Source organism: Rhineura floridana, chromosome 21, assembly GCF_030035675.1.
Source record: "Rhineura floridana isolate rRhiFlo1 chromosome 21, rRhiFlo1.hap2, whole genome shotgun sequence".
NCBI classification, from domain to species: domain Eukaryota; kingdom Metazoa; phylum Chordata; class Lepidosauria; order Squamata; family Rhineuridae; genus Rhineura; species Rhineura floridana.
The window spans coordinates 19,161,766-19,178,793 of NC_084500.1; the positions used below are offsets into that span (position 1 = coordinate 19,161,766).

General features: G+C 49.3%; 1 protein-coding gene across 2 annotated transcripts; it reads right to left on the bottom strand.

Annotated features, from left to right (window-relative positions):
• Positions 1–2,712: 2,712 nt before the first annotated feature.
• Positions 2,713–16,475, bottom strand: PIPOX (pipecolic acid and sarcosine oxidase). 2 transcript variants are annotated; one of them, XM_061604765.1, is made up of 9 exons: positions 16,328–16,475; positions 15,397–15,545; positions 13,338–13,551; positions 11,634–11,816; positions 11,010–11,162; positions 9,739–9,894; positions 7,300–7,375; positions 5,115–5,262; positions 2,713–3,870 (listed from the first exon to the last, which is right to left on the bottom strand). In XM_061604765.1, exons 1-8 carry the CDS (start codon positions 16,454–16,456, stop codon positions 5,132–5,134), a joined length of 1,191 nt encoding a protein of 396 aa, XP_061460749.1. In that variant the 5' UTR covers positions 16,457–16,475; the 3' UTR covers positions 2,713–3,870; positions 5,115–5,131. The 2 variants fall into 2 exon arrangements, with proteins under 2 accessions (XP_061460749.1, XP_061460748.1); XM_061604764.1 differs by having other exon boundaries at positions 2,715–5,262.
• Between the last annotated feature and the right edge of the window lie 553 nt (positions 16,476–17,028).

Here is a 17,028-nt window from a genome sequence, read left to right on the forward strand (position 1 = left end):
AAGGAGAATCCCTGGCTCTGCTCTGTCCTTGCTAACCAACCCCTCTCATCATGGAAGGGGGGGAAGGTTTCCTGTGCGGGTGGGAGGGGGAGCTCTCATTCTGTCATTTCAGGCAGTGCTGCTGAGTTGCAGGGGACGGTGTGATGCCAATGCGCGGGCTCCTTCGCATTACCATAAGTTTCAATAATTAATGAGAACAGCTCGAGGGCTCACATTCTCTTCTCCTCATCTGCATATTTATTAAGGTCTATAAATGATTCAAGTTCACCCCATCCGCCTAGTCTCGGACACATTGGCCTCCCTCCCGCCTCCCCACAAACTCCTGAAGGTATTGGTTTGTGTGTCTGCGTGCAACTGACCTATTAATTTTGCTTGGAGGGTGGGGCTGGCGAATGGGACTGGGCTCCATGGCAATGAGTTTGGGTCTTTAGTACAGGAAAGCACGCCCTCCCCCCCCACCTTGAAATCCTGCCAATTTCCTTTCTCCTGTCACAATTCCCTCAACTGAGCACAAGGCCTGCCGTGCGCCCCCGATTGTGCTATAGGTGAAATTCGGTGGCAAATGAACCGAATGGGAAATCCTGTCCGTTTCCCACCTGTCCAGAGAAATCAGGCTATGCTCTTTGCATTGGCTTTTGGACTCTCTATTTAAACATAAATAAATAAATAAATCCTTGTGGCCAAGCAGAGCCCTCTGGATTTGCTGCAAAATGTTGCTGTTGAGAACCTTCTGTGGGGGAAACGAGGGATATGCAGGCGCCTCCCCCAGTAGTGTAGTGGCAGGTTGAGCAGCTCAGGGTCCCTTCATGCTAGTCATGCCACACCCCCTCGCTTGCTCGCTCTCCAGGGTGACCTCCACACTCCTCAGTCCTTCTCCCACAACAGCAGACCTCCTTAGAAGCTGATCAGCATGAAAGGGGGAGAGTGTTAGCTACTGAGAAGAGTGTTCTTAACGGCTGACTCACCTCCTTTCACTCTGATTGGCTCCCGTCAGCAGGAAAGGACAAGGAAGCATGTTAGAAGACTCTTCCCAGTGGCTAACACACTCCCCTTTCATGCTGATTGGCTTGCAGGGCGTTGGAGACATCGGGACCCTGATCCCAAAAATGTAAGGGGTCTAAGATCCCCCAAGACCCCGGACGACTACACCCCTGGGAAACATCAGCCCTCAAAACCCTCTGGGCTGCAGCTTTGCTCACCACCCACCCCTCCGAGCAACCAACCCAAACAGGACCTTCCAAATTCCACACTGAATTTGGCTTTAGGTGACATTCAGTGGCCCTTCATCTTCTTGGACCCTTCAGCTACTTCAGGATGCAGAGATGACTGTCTTTGGGGGCTTATCTGGACCAGCTGGGAAATTATAAACTGAATTAATAGTAACAATCCTAGCCTACACGTAGGAAGAACAGAGAAATCTGCTTTATACCGAGTCAGATCACTGGTCCACCTAGCTCAGTATTGCCTGCACTGACTGGCAACAGCCCTCCAGGCAGGGATGCCATTGGGGTTTGAACCTGGGGCCTTCTGCATGAAAAACAGGTGCTCTGTCACAGAGCTGCAGCCCGTAGCTTTGCATTTAAGGAGATGCTTCTCCAAACTGAGGAGGCAGTCTGGGGGGGAGAAGGGTGTGTGTGTGGGGGGGGGTGTGTGCACATCTTGTATTTGGTGCACATCTTGAATTGTGCAGGAAGTGTGCGGGGACGCATGCATGATCACGCGCCGCAATTCTGAGGTTCCTAAGACATCGCAGCTCCAACCCAACCCCCCCCCCAGTCAATTTTGGCAAGGCACTCGTGGGTAGGTGCTTCCCCACTCTGGCCCGGGGCCATAAAGTCGGCATGCCGGTAATGCGCTTCTATTAAGCTAAGCTATCTAATGATAATAAAATGGCACATTTAACTTTAGAACATTTCGCTTGACTCTGTGACGTATGTGTTTGGGAGAGGATTGTGCGGAGAGTTGGCTTAGCCCATGAAGCCTCCTCTCTTCCTTTATTTCCCCTTTCCTTTTTCTTTTTTCTTTTAAACGAATCCGGATGTTAAATGACTCCTCTTACAACTTTATTGCTTTGACTGTGAGCGGCACTAACAGGGTGGGGACTTTGAGGCTGAGGAGAGGGTCCCTGCTCTCATGCCATCTGTTTATAGGAAGAGTTTGGTTACTGCCTGTGTAGGGCTAGGTCTCATTTAGGGTTGCCATGTCTCTGGTTTTTGCCCGGAGTCTCCGGTTTTTGGGGGTCCTCTCTGGGTGAGTCACCTTAATCTTCGGACTCCCAGCTTTCATTAAAAAAAAAAGTTTCTAGGTGGTCTGGTTCAAATGATATAAGCCAAAATGTCCCCCCCCCGGCAACTTCTGTTAGTACCGGCTGCTCTAATCCCTGCCCTTTCAGGTTATTAGCTAATAAGTGAAGTCAGGGTTGTGACTGACAATATCAATAGCTAAACCCCATCTCAAGTTCTGAGAACAGTTTCCTTTTCCTGCTTGTCTCACATCAGGAATTCAGTAAATATATAGCTTTCAGCAGCATAAAGAGTACTTTGTACAGAATTAGGACTCGCTTCAGAGTAAACTTGCATAGGATTGCACTACAACAGAAGATCACAGCAGGATCTTGGTAGGCTTTTTTAATTACTTGCAAAAATGGCATACGTTTTATCTTTCAAATAATTTTTTAATGTACGTTTTAAAAAGTACACATGCTGCAGTGTTATACTATTCTAATTAAGGCGTCAAACAAGTTTAAATTTTACTGGAGTGTTGAAGAGGGCAGTTTATTTGCCTTATTCATAAACTGTTTCAAAAACCTTCCCAATATGAAGTTTTTCTGGGAGTAAAGCTGCAATGCTAATTCCACATATCTGGGACTTAGCCCCATTGATGGAAGTGGAAGAGGAGGAGGAAGGTGACAGAAGAGGCCTCCCCCTGGGCTGGTTGTTAACTAGGAAGGCACCAGGGGCTGGCTCAGGGCAGAATTAGGTTGGTGGAGCAGTGTCCCATTTGTCGCAGTGGGCCAGCCTCCATTGAGCAATGGGGACCTTATGCCCTATAGGCCAGATGAGGCCCACTAGGCCGCAGAAGGTTGCCCGCCAGGCCATTTGGGAACCAATAGAGAGTCTCCATTAATGGGGTGCAGGCAGATGGTGGCGTCAGGCTCCAGGGGATGCTCTTGAGGGTTAGGGCCCCAATTACACGCAATATGAGTTAACCCCTTACAGAGCTGCCATTCCCAGCACCCTTAAGCAGCTGCAGTTCCCGTTATTCTTTGGGGGAAGCCATGCGCTTTAAATGTAAAGCGTGTAAGTGTGCAGCCCTGTTGCATCAAGCAAGCGTGATTGCATGCTGGAGATGCTAAATGCTAAATGCTCAGCTGTGTCATTGATACACCAATTGAACGACACAGGGGCAAAATACAGCCTTCTTTTAAACCCTTTCGTCACTGAGACAGAATCTGTAAGGTGTCCGTCTGCCGCATGTTGCACCTTCAACCAATGATTATTATTGTATAACCATTTAATCAAAAAGAGGAGTCTTTCATCTGTAGATGAGAGGGCTAATTTTTTCCAGAGTCTTGTGTGAGAGATTGAATCAAATGTCATCTTCTGATCAATATTATTATTTATTTATTGTATTTATATACCGCCCCATAGCCAAAGCTCTCTGCTGCGGATAATGCACCATCTGATTTTAAAATTTTTTTTTGCATATTTGTCAATGAAATGGGTATGGCATGCTTTCCTCATTGCAAAAGGTCCCATTGGTGTTGGTGAGAATCAGGTTTGTTGCAGAAGAGCTGAAAATCGTGACCGTCTAGAGGTGCCCGCAATCATCACCGACCTTGCAGATCTCTTTCATCCGCAAAGAGGGTAGCTGCAGCCAGGAGGGAGTGAAAATGGAGAGTTGCAAATTACTCCCTCCAACGCAAGCTAAGCGCACGCACCTTTAGTTCTTTTTCCCATGTGACGAATAGGGGGAAAAATAATGAAAGTTTAAAATAGAAACCACAAATTTTGTCATTCCAAAAGCAAGCGTATTATTTGGACAGGAACACTCTGTCCAAATCCACCATACAGTCACAGTGTTCAGCACTTGTAATATGTCTGGCCATTGAGTTAAACTTTAAAACAGAAGTTCCCAAGCTGTTGTCTGTGGACCATCAGTGGTACACGAGCTTCATTCGGGCGGTCTGTCTCATGGCCATGTTAAATATTCATCTTGATTTTTAATTGTATTTTATGGTATTACCAGGGGTGTAGTCATCCAGGGACTCAGGGGTGTGTGTCTTAGACTCTTTACTTTTTTGGGAGCAGGGTCCCTATGTCTCCAGCATCCTACAAGCTAATCAGCATGAAAAGGGAACATATTAGCCACTGAGAAGAGTCTTCTAGCATGCTTCCTTGTCCTTTCCTGCTGATTGGAACCAGAGTGAAAGGAGGTGAGTCAGCCACCGAGAAGACTCTTGTCAGTAGCTAACTCTTCTTTCATGCTGATTGGCTCCTAGGGATGTCTGTTGTGGAAGAAGGCATTAACAAGGATTTCATTCTCAACCCAGCAGCAAAACAAAACAAAAGGATGGGAGGGGTGTGGTTGTGATGATCATAAAGGGACCCTGAACTTCTGCAATACAATTAAAAATGTGTAAGAAAGAAAAGCAAAAAGCATACAATTAAAAATCATACAGCACCTAGCACAGTGCATTCAAATGGCAAGAAGAGACAGAAAAACCACCAAGTAGACCACCAAGACCACTGGCAATTTTCAAATGGTCCATGCGGGGGGGGGGGGCGGCGGCAAAAACTTCCTTATAATGTGCTGCTTTGTAAACTTGACAGCCTTGTGTGATCTCCATTCTCTAAAGCTGTAGCTTTTGTCTTGCACAAAACACATCTTTATAGTGACACATTTGTGAGTAAGGGTAAGCTTTCACCCATTCCAAAAGAAAACACTCAAAACTGTTGAGGCGAGGGGGGGGGATGGGATGACAGGAAAGAATGGGGTTAAAATAAAGCCCGCCATGTCAACTTTGGAGCTGACTATAGAAGCTTGCAAGTTGTTCCTCGCCTGGAAAATGGAAGAGGGGAGAGAGAATGAATCTGACCCCCCCTTTCCCCCACCTTGAGTCAGTGGGAGATTACAGGGGAGCTTTAAGCAGAGGTGGGAAGCGGCTTATCCGAAACGGTGCCACATTATGAGAGGGCTCCTCTTCCAGGCTCAGCTCACAAAGGATCTTTCCGATGACCGGTGCAAACTTGAACCCATGACCTGCGGAAGAGAGGCAAAGTAAACCCAGTTGGGAGACATTTTTTTTCTTTTGCTGACTCCTAGTACTTAAGGGAAAGCTGAACAGCAGGAGAGATACTGGGTGGTATTGGCTGATTCTGCTACTCTGAGAAGATCCATTGAAGTTAATGGACATGAAAACTTAGCTTCATTCGTTTCTGTGTGTCTCCTGTAAGTAGCCTTTGCTGCTGTGTTGTAGAGGAGTTGGTGGGGAAAACTGGGCTTGAGTTTAGGTGCAGTTGGGCTCTTGTACACTGCCCTAGCCTTTGAGATAAAGATAGAGGGGGAATTCAATTCAGTGCATGCTTAAAACTAAATCTATCAAATCTGTCCTTTCCGAAACAGTGTGACAACTGAAACACGACTATCTTTCAAAATTCGTACTTATCTGAATTTTGCAATGCTCCTCTTCAACCCAACTGTGTTTACTGAATGCATACAATATGTCAGTGAAATCAACATACAAACATGAATTATATTAGGGGAAATTGTTTGCAAAACTGAATTGTATGAGGAGAAATTGTTTGCAAAAGTGTGTATTGTTAGTTAAAACTGCATACAAAAATGTGAGAAATTCACACTAAACTGCTGAAGAGTTTTCATGAGGGATTTAAAAAAAAACACTGCAAATTGTTGCAGAAATGTGGACAACTGAATTTATGGTTGGAAACTGAGAGAAGCAAAACTCACAGATCCTGCTAGGGAAGGATGGGGCCCCTTTAAGCCAAGCAGAATCTTGCAGCACAGGTGAGTCTAACCATCTGGCTGCACCTGATGCTGGTGCTGTGGAAGGCTCAGTTCCAGCTCTCTGGCTTCCTAGAGCAACTGCCTGAACCTCTCCCTTCTGCACTCTTGCTTTGGGCCTGGCCTTGCCACAGAGCAGGACGATCCCCATCCGTTGGAAGCCGACCGCCTCTGAACCTTGGAGGTTCCAGCTAGCCAGCATGACTCACAGGTATCGATAAGATTTCTGCTCCACCAGTTTGTCTAGCCTAACCCTTGTCGCGCCGTCTAAGTTGGTGGCCTCTGTTAGGCTGTGCGGATGCCCTGTTGGTACCCTTGCCTCTGTGGTTGTTTTAAGGAGCAATGCTGTTGTTCTTTTTAAATTATTATTGTTACGTTTTTAAAAACTATTCTTATTTTATCATTGCATTTGTTATTAAGCCGGTCCAGGTTTAGGATGCCCTCCAGACCCTGGCCTCCCTCCTCTGCTTTTCCAGTTTGCCTAAGGCCTTTGGGGAAGGGCCATAGCTTAGAGGACTTGCTTGCCATGCAGAAGGGCTGGGGATGGCTCCCCCTCTGAAACTCTGGAGAGCTGCGGCCACTCAGCATAGAAAACACTGTTATGGCTTTGGGGTTGAGATGGATGATTTCTATGAGTACCAGTCTCTGATTTGGAATCCTGCGCCTAAGGGCTAGACACCTGCTCTGCTGGTCAGATAAGTTTCTTTTGTTAATCTAATAGAGTGGCCAGGTAGATTAATGGGTCTATCAAGTGCCCATTAACTGGTGAATGGGCCAGGGAGATCCTATTGTTGTTGAAACTCTTCAGGAGAGACTCTCCACCCTCCTGGGGCCGAGGAGAGGTTTGTGTGTTGAGTTGTGTCTGAGAAAGGCTGGGAAGTGGAGGCAGGCAGAGAGACTGACTCTCTGCACCCTGGGTTTGGGGTGCCTCCTGTAACCCTGATGGAAAAGCTGGATATTGGACTGCTGATGTCTTGAACCCCTCCGTCCTAAGCTCAGGCTGGAATGTGTGTAAATAAACAAACCATATTCCATAAAGACAGCACAGCCTCCGCTGACCTTCCCAAGGAAACCAAATCCTGAGTGAGCGCAGGGACCCCGGAAAACTCTCACCGTTCAGGGATTGGGGTGGCGCGCAACAATACTGAACTAGACAGGTTGCTAGTCAGACTCAGTCCAAGGCAGGCTCCAAGGTTTCTCCACTTCTGGGTTTTTCTTTTTGAAGCCAGCCGTGTTAAGATGGGTTCCTATTCCTCCCTCCCCAGCAGCCCTTACCTGAAAATCCGGCCCCGATGACGATATTTCTGAAACGAGGGTGCCGATCTAGCACAAAGTCGCCATCCAGGGTATTCTGAGGTGGTCGTCATGGTTGAGGAGATAAAGAAGAGACATGTTCATGTTAAGGCTTATTTTTAAACCTTGTGTTGCTGGATGGTCTTGGATCTAGAAGCGAGGCTGACAGTGTGCTTTGAACAAGCCGCTGCAAAGAGCGGCAACCAATCCCGGAGAGGGTGGCCACTTGCAAAAGCGCATGGGGATTTTGGCAGGGGACTTTCTGCATATGTGTGTGTGTACATGCGCATGTGTGCACAAGGGGGTAGGGGAGCTGCCTTGCCAGAAGATGGTGCTCCTTCAACCTTCGCCATCTGCTTGTTCCAACCTTTCCCATCTGTCTCTGCTCTGGATTGCCAACTTTAAAAAAAAACTTGGCCCTGCTCCTCTGCTTTTAGCACCAGAAATGAAGGAGGGGGGTTTCTTTCCAAGCCAGGAAAAGCTCCATCCGTTCATTTTTTCCCCTGTGTTGGGCTGCTGCTATAGGGCTCTGGAGCAGAGCCAGGGGAGAAAGTTGGCAACCTTGCCCCCACCCCAGCCAGCTAACCAGGCCTATCCTCTCCATCCAGCATTCTGGATTGCAGCGAGAAGCTGATGATCCAGTCTCTTTCTCCCCCCACCCACCCCCAGTATTCTTCCAACCTCTGTGTGGATAATGCCCCCTCCAAACTGAAGTGGATTGACCCTCATTCATTCCTGGCAAAACTCCAGCGAACATAAAGATTGCTCTGCAGCTGGTATCATCTAATCTTGCATCCACCTGGCAGATCCCTCGGGGACGCTTACAGGCCAGATATGATGGGCTGCTTTGTCCCCAGTGCCTGCTATCCTGAGGTAGACTGCCCCTTGACTATGGAGGTTCCATCTCTCAAGTGTAGCTAATAGCTTCTAATAGCCCTCTCTTCTGTGATTTTTTTCCTGGTCTGTTTCCATTTTCAAAAGCTCTCTGAGCCGCTGGCAATCCCTCCATTGTGGGGAAGCGAGGACCATAAGTTTAATTGTGCCTCATTTTGAAGAAGTGGTTCCATCATCAGTCCTGGCTGCGCCTCCTGCCAGTCAATTTTCATATGGTGCTAAAAGTTCAAGTATGACTGGGGGGAGGGGGAGAGAGAAGCATTCCCTTCTCATGATTGCTTTTAACAGTGACACAGCAGGCAGAAATCCAACAGGTTAGGCCTTCACCACAGCAACTCTTGTTTGTCAAGTTCCCCTGGGGCATGTGCGTCTACATGTACCTACAAACTGGGAAATAAGCCCTTTAAGAGCATAACTGACTGGGGATTTTAGCTCAAATGTCCTAGAGCGGATATTGGCCTCTAGTTCTCGTCAGCCCCAGCCAGCACAGCATAGTCAGTGGCCGGGGATGATGACGGGAGTTGTAGTTCAGCAGCAGCTGGAAGGCCACAACTTTCTTAGGTGCTGAGGGAACCACTTCTCACTGTAACCCCGGCTCTCTTCCACTGGAGGGCCTGTTGTGCAAGAGCTAGGGCACTGATTGAAAAACACCGTCTGGATGAGGAGCGACAGAGATGACGGAAGTGGGAAGGGCCATAGCTCAATAGCTGAGCCCCTGCTTTGCATGCAAAAGGTCCCAGGTTCCATCTCCGGCATCTGCTGCTAGGGCTGAGGGGGAGATCTCTCCCTGAAAACCTGGAGAACCGCTGCCAATCAGTGTGAACAATACTGTGGAGCGAGATAGACTGATGGTCTGACTCAGCCTAAGGCAGCTCCCTATATATATTGAAATCATCCCTTTATTCACAACCATGAGGACTGGAATCTTGCTTTATTTTTAGGGGAAAGATGGTAGCTGAGTGGCAGAGCCCCTGCTTTGCATGCAGAAGGTCCCGGTTCGGTCCCCGATGGCATCTTCAGGTAGGGCTGGGATAAGACTTCCTGCCTGAAACCCTGGACAGCCACTGCCAGTCAGTGTGAACAGTACTGAGCTAGATGGGCCATTGGTCTGGCTTGGAATAAAGCCGCTTCCCATGAGATTAGAGCTCTGCCAGATTTGCCAAGAGAGTATAAAAAGTGGTCAGTTCAATAGTGCGTAGCAACGGCTGTCCCAGAGATGGGAGAAGGAGAGATGAACGGTGATGCATCCAAGAGGGCTGAGCAGTGCTTCAGCTTCCCTGGGTAGGGAGGTAGGAAATTGAGAGCCAGTGTGGTGTAGTGTGGACATAAATCTCACTGGGTGACCTTGGGCCAGTTACAGTCAGCTTGACCTACCTCGCAGGATTGTTGTGAGGATAAAGTGGGGAGGGAGGAGAACCACACACACCACCTTGAGCTGCTTGGAAGAAAGGTGGGATGTAAATGGAATCGTAATCAGGAAAAGGGTCATAGCTCAGCAACAGAGCACATGCCTTGGGTACCGCTTACCGTATATAAGCAACGCTCCTGTACAGCTGGCTCCGGATCAAGCCCTGGCAGATACTTGCTGACATAATCCCGCAGGATTTGCACATCAGGAGTAGGAGAAGAGCCCAGCTGGTCAGGCTGGTCAGGGTCCACAGGGGTGCCATAATGGTAGCAGATCTGTGGGGCAGAGGTGAGAGTCAGGCTGTAGCTCATTAGTAGAGCTGTTCCTTTGCAATGCAGAAAGTCCCAAGTTAAATCCCTGGAATCTCTAGGTGGGGGTGGGGAAAAACACCTGTTTAAATCTGTGGAGAGCTGCTGCCAGTCAGGGCAAGCAATACTGAGTTCAGTTAGTGTGAGCTCTTCTATTCCAGGCTGAGTCCAGGATCCCTGGGCAGAGGCTATTGGGAAGGTTTACTTTATTATCTATTTATTAGATTTCTGTTCCGCCCTTCTTCCCAGCAGGAGCCCAGGGCGGCAATGGAGGGCTTCCAGTGGTGGCCCAGTGTGCATCTTACACAGAGTTGCCACTCTCGTTCTTGAAGCTTTGTGTGAGGGAATGTAGCAAGCTAAGCTAAGCTGCATCACTTTAATAACCACCTTGGTGGTCTCATTGGGACCGGTGGGGCGGAAGGCAGGGAGCCCAACAGGAGGCGGAGCCAGAGCCAATGAGGGGCAGAGCCAACTCATTCTAGTTTTGCTCCCATCCTTCTCTGTGCTGAGGTCTACAAGGGGCAACACTGGGATGGAGGAAGAGGAGGAAGGTAACAGTTGGGCCCTGGTCTGGTTGTAAGTAAGGCAGCAGCAGAGCTTGGAAAAGTTACTTTTTTGAACTACAACTCCCATCAGCCCAATCCAGTGGCCATGCTGGCTGGGGCTGATGGGAGTTGTAGTTCAAAAAAGTAACTTTTCCAAGCTCTGGCAGCAGGCAGGTGGGAGCTGGCTAAGGATGGGGGAGGAAATTAATTCCGTTCTCATTTAAATGCAAACTTCCCTAATTTGCACTTTCCGAATACATGAACTGAAATGACCTTCACAATCTGCACTCCTCTCTGAATTTGGCATTGTAGTTCTCCAGGCATACAAACATACATACGCTAGGGTAAACTGTGGATAAAAGGGCATGCACGCCTGCAAATAATATGCAGGAATGCTTATTACGTTAGGCAAGGCTGCTTTGCAATAATGTGGCTATTCGGCAAAATTGCGTACAAAAACCAGGCGTGTTATTAGGTGAACTTTGCCGTGAAATGTGGATGGATTTTCATGAGGCCTTATTTTAAAAAAACCTGCACCTTGACAAGACCCGGGTACTCCCCGGCAGGCAGCCCGTAAACGTCGTGCTTATCTCCATTCAGGCTGATTGCAATAAAGCAAGGCAGCTTCTCCAGGTGGCTGTGGGGACTGTGGCCTTTCGCTCTCCAGTAGCAGACTGTGATGCGCAGCGGCTGGAAGAGAAAGTGGGAGCCACAAAACAAATCAGCACTCGTTTTCTTGTTGCGTGGCTTACCTTCTTCTGGCCAGGCATGTAGTCATCCAAGGTCGCGGAGGGTCATAGACCCGTTACTTTTTTAGGAGCAGAGTCCCAGCCAGGTCCCTACGTATGAGCCAATCAGCATGAAAAGGGTCTCTATCAGCCACAGAGGAGAGTCCTTGTCCTTTTGTGCTGATTGGAATGAGAGTGAAAGGAAGTGAGTCAGCCACTGCGAAGACTCTTCTTAGTAGCTAACACAGCCTCCCCTTCCATGCTGATTGGCTCCTAGGGAGTGTGGACTGGTGAGATAACAGGGAGAGAGGAAAAGTGGAAAGGGCATGGCTGAGATGGTGTGTGGTGTGACTATCATGAAGGGACCCTGCACTTCTGAATTTGCCACCACACTACTGCTTCCAGGGAGGACACAGCAGGGGTGGCGGCTTACCTGGAGAGGCAGTTGCAGCCCCAACGGGGCAAGGAGGTGGCTGGCCCAAGCTCCTGCAGTTACCACTAGGTGTTTAGCTTGATACTCCTCTTGGCTGGTGGTCACAGTGGCCATGGCCCCAGGAAGGATGCCAAGGACCTTCTCTCCATCACGAATGGTTCCTCCATGGTGCCGGAACTGGTCCTAGTGGGGGAAGTGGGGAGGGCATTGGGTCAGCCTCTCTCATTGCCCTTTTTGTCCATGGCAAAACTAATATTTGCCACATTTAAAAAAAATTATAGAAGTATTTCTCTACTGCCGTCTCGCAAAATGCCAGGGCAGTTGGTGCATAGCAACATGAAAACCGTAAAAGGAAGCAAGACGATCATTGAATATAATAATCATAATAATAATAATAAAATTTTATTTGTTAGTCGCCCATCTGTCCGACTTAACGGACACTCTGGGCGACGTACACAATATAAAATGCAATATCAACATATTCATAACAATCACACTATTAATATCATAGCATCTAAAAAACCATCCTCCACTGATACAGTATAAAACCTAACCCACCCCAGAGATCCCATAGGCCTGCCTGAAAAGCCCGGTTTTTAAGGCGCGGCGAAAGGTCATCAGGGAGGGGGCATGCCGAAGGTCAAAGGGAAGCAAGTTCCAGAGGGTGGGGGCCACGACCGAGAAGGCCCTCTCTCTGGTCCGCACCAGCCTAGCTGTTTTCACCGGTGGGACCGAGAGAAGGTCTTGTGAGGCTGATCTCGTTTGGCGGCATATTTGGTGATACTGGAGGCGTTCCTTCAGATAGACTGGGCCGGAACCGTATAGGGTTTTAAAGGTTAATACCAACACCTTGAATTGGGCCCGGTATACAACTGGCAACCAGCGTAACTCAATCAGCACTGGGGTGATATGGTCCCGGCGACGGGTCTGCTGTATTAAGCGTGCCACCGCATTTTGTACCAGCTGGAGTTTCCGGACCGTCTTCAAGGGTAACCCCACGTAGAGCGCATTACAGTAGTCTAATCGAGAGGAGACCAGGGCATGTATTACTTGTGGGAGCAGATGTATAGGAAGATAGGGTCGCAGCCTAAACGCATTGAAATGATTGGGGACTAAAAAAACCCATTTTAAACAGGTGCAGAGGCCTGTTGGCATACACAAAAAAAAGGGTCTTCAAGAGATGCCTGAAAGTCAAAAGTGAGGATAAGAGGAATCGTTAACAGGAACTTTAAAAAAAATTAAAGGAAAAAAACAAAAACATGTATTAAGGATTATTGCTTATAGTTTAGACGTTCCCTCTGGGGTTTGTCATGAGCCTCAAGAGATATCCCTCTCTGAGATCCTGGAGAGCTGCTGCCAGTCAGTGTTGACAGTTCTGAGCTAGATGGAGCAATGGCCTGTGTCAGACAGCTTTTTGTGTTACTATTTAAATTTATTCTGAACCATGAGGACTGGAATCTTGCTTTATTTTTAAGGGAAGGGCTGTAGCTCAGTGGCAGTGCATCTGCTTTGCAGAAGGTCCTGCATTGAACCTCTGGCATCTCCAAGTGCAGCTAGGCATGTTCCCCTCTCTGAAATCCTGGACAGCCACTGCTGCCAGTCAGCGTAGGAAATACTGAGCTAGAGGGGACCCAATTGTCTCTCCCTCCCGCCGTGGCGCCCCCTCTCTCACGTGCATGCAAACGCGCACCATGCGCTTGTTACCTGGGCGGCTTTAAGTGCCTTGTCAGCAAACAAGACCCCTGCTGTGAAGTCACATACAGCCATCTCTCTGCCGCCCAGGTGGATCCCTGGGAACCTTTGAGCCAAGGTGCTTGCAGGTAACACTTCACTCGGGATACGGTTGCGCTCCATGGCCCTCCAGTAGCTCTGAAACTCAGGGCTCTCCTTGTGCCCCAGAACCAGCATTGGTGTCGGTCTGTCAGAAGAGGGAGGGGTCAGGTTTGTGTGTGAGAGAGAGAGATGCCGGGGGTACATTGGAAGAGCTTGCCTGTTGGGGGCAAGGAGGACGAACTGTCTGACCTTCTAGGCCAGTGGTGAGGAACATCTGTAGTCCTGCCGATGTGGGATGCTCAACTCCCATCATCCCTGGCCATTAGCTGTGGGGGCTGCTGGGAGCTGGAGTCCAGGAGGGCCCAGGTTCAGTCCCCAGGTGGGGCTGGGCATTGCCCCCATTCCGAAACCTTGGAGAATGGCTGCTGCCAGTCAGCGTTGACAAGATTGAGCTGGATGGACCAGTGGTCTGACTCAGTACAAAAACCGAGGTGGGGAGGTCTTTTGTTTTTAGCTTGAGGGCCGCATTCCCTTGTGGGAAACCTTGCGGGGGCCAGAGACAAAAGTTAGTGGTGCAGCAAATGGGGGCTTATCTTTGTACCATGCAAAAGCCAGAGATTCTTATACATGTGGATGCGTGCCTTTCCATCCTCTGTCCAAGGAAGCAAGAGGTATTATCGCAGTCCAAAGACTCATTCCAGCAAGGTAAAAGTATTTGAGGGAAGGTGCGGCTGGTGAGGTGTGTGGTGTAGAGAGTGTCCTGAGGGCCAGATAAAGAGGGGTGGAGGGCCACATTTTGCCCACTCCCACCCCAGGCTGACGTTTCCCCACCCCTGAGTTAAAAGGCTCAGGTGGCAACTGATGGGGAGGGCCCTGGCGCTGAAGGGACACTACCAGTCAGAGCGAGCAAAGCTGGCCTAGACGGGCTGATGTTCTGAACCGCTCAGGAAAGCGTCTTCCTGGAAACCGTTGCCAGCCAGCCGTCGTGAGCTGTGCGGGCGTCATGGCAGTGGTGGCAGGTCTTCTCTGGGCTTGTCGCTGATAAGATGGATGGGTCTATTACGCCTGACCCTGGCGAGATGAAAAATCATTTAGAGGCATATTTCCTTAATGGCGCTGCCTTTATAGAGTCACACAAATAAATTACGGGGCTAGCCTGTCTCGGTTCTCAGTGGGGCAGGAGAGGGTCGGGAGGGGGGTGTTTTGGGAGGGCTGGAGGGGGATGTTGGGTATAGAATCTGCCTGACTCAACCCTCTGTGCAGCGGGGAGGAAATATTAACCTCCCCCTCTTTTTTTTTGGAGGAAGGGGACATATCTAGATCAAGAAGGTCCCAGGTTCCCCCCCCCAGCGTCTCCACTGAAAAGCTGGAGATACAGATAGCAGGTGACAAGAATGACCCAACCCTGTCTGGCACCCCTGAGAGCCACCGCCGGTCAGAGCCTTGTTTTCTTGATTTCACTTCCACTTTCTTACTAGTAATTTAATAATTGCAGAAAGGGTCTCAGCTCAGTGGTACAACATCTGCCGTGCCTGCAGAAGGCCCCAGCTCCACACCCGGTAGCCTCTCCAGGCAGGGCTGGACAAGAGTCTGGTTGGAAAACCTGGAGAGCTCCTGCCAGCCTGTGCGGGCAGTACTGAGCGAGGTGGAGCAATTGTCTGAGTCGGTGCGAGGTAGCCTCCTGTGTCCCTCTGTGGATCTCGAAAGGGAGTGCGCGAAACAATAAAACCATGGGAAATGTGTCTGTGTAAAAATAAAACCTGCATATATGAAAGCAAGTGCAAATATTAAAACCAGCTGAAAAATTGCATATGGGAAACTAATTACAACGGCGTCTTTCAAATGCAATTTCAAATGGAGCACAGATACCAAATGGGATAAAAAGTCTCCACTTAGAAGGCTCGTTGACCCAAAAGGGTGAACAGCCCACCCTCCAACAACAACCCCCCCTCGCCACCATCCCCCACATTTCTGCCCAGAGGCTTCTCACCTGCAGAGTTTGGTGCCGGACTCAGCTTCCAGCTCCTCCCAGAGGCGGAAGGCGTCTGCCATCATGACCGTGTAATGGTCCTCGGGGTAGGCGCTGCGGATGATCCGGCTGTGTCCGTGGGAGCTTCCTCGGGTGTGGGGGAGGGGGAACTTGTAGGGCGAGAGGGAGAGGGAGAGGGCTGCGGTTGCCAACTCTTGACATAGGTGCATTTTCCTGGACCTTATTCTGAATCAGACTGTGGGTCCATTTGGCTCAGTATTCTCTGCACTGACTGGCAGCCACTTCCCAAGATTTCAGGTCCCTGCCTGGACATGCTTAGCAAAAAGTGACTCCCTGCATTCCTCTTTCATTTAGCCCTTTGCTCAGAACCGTAAAGCTTTGGATTTTTCTTTATCTTTAGCAGAAGGTGGAATCTTGGTGGCGGAATTCCTCCTTCGGAAGCAAAACGTCCCAGGTTCAGTTCCCAGCATCTCCGGGAAGGACCAGGGGAAAGTCTCCCTGCCTGAAACCCCAGAGAGCTGCCATGATTCAGTGTAGGCCATGCTTGGGTAGGTGAACCAGTGGCCTGATATGGTTTGGCTTTCTATGTTCCTGTTTGAATAGGTGCCTTATTCAGAACCAAAGGGGCTAGAAGCTTGCTTTGTTTTTTAATGAAAGGGCCACCTTTCAGTGGGAGGGCACCCGCTTGGCCTGCAGAAGTTCCCAGTTTCAATCTCCAACGGCATCTCCAGATAGCAAAAGGCTCCTCCCTGATTCCCTGCAGGGCTGCTGCCAATCAGTGTAGGCAATACTCAGCTAGATGGACCAAGGCTCTCATTCCGATCAAGGCCAGTTCCTGGGCGCCTGGCAGCAAGGAATGAGGGCAACAGTCTGATAGGAGGAGACCGCAGTTGCCGGAGCTGTGTGTGAAGGGAGGGGGGGCTCTTTGTACCTGCTCCAGCAGGAGGGTCTTCTGCCCTCGCTTGGCCAAGTGGTAGGCAGCAAAGGTGCCCTGGATCCCTGCCCCGACCACGATGGCGTCGTAGAAGCAGCTGCCGGTGGCTTTTTCTCGGGTGGCCATAGTTGAGCTGTGCTTTGCTCTGCGGGAGGCTGAGCCAAGGGGTGTGTACGGGGGCAAAGTACAGGCTGCAGAGGCCGGGCCTGTCAGCCTGCGGCAAGAGAGAGGCCCCATTGCCTTGGCTGGCATCTGGAAAGGCAGTGGGCCAGCTGCCAGAGCGGGTCTTTTGGAGAGGTTCCGGCCTCCTATTCTCCGGCAGCTCCACTCAGTGCTGACTAGGGATGGGCATTAATTTTGATTCAGTTTGCATGTCAAACCAGATTTTTCAAATTTGCACTTTCCAGAACCATATGAGAACCGACGCACAGGCACCCTTCGACACCCGCAGTTATTCGAATGTTGCTACCAAGCAACGTTTACTGAACGGCATATGTTGAGGGAAAGTGTGTATAAAAATGAACATATGAGCGCAAAACAACATACAAAAAAGAATTATATGAGGAGAAATGGCTTGCAAAAATGTGTACATTAGTAAAAAAAATTGGCTACAAAATGTGTTTATTAGAAGAAATTAGCCCTAAAATGCTGGAGAATTTTCATGAGGGGTTTTTTCCTTCTTCAAATTGCTGCACAAA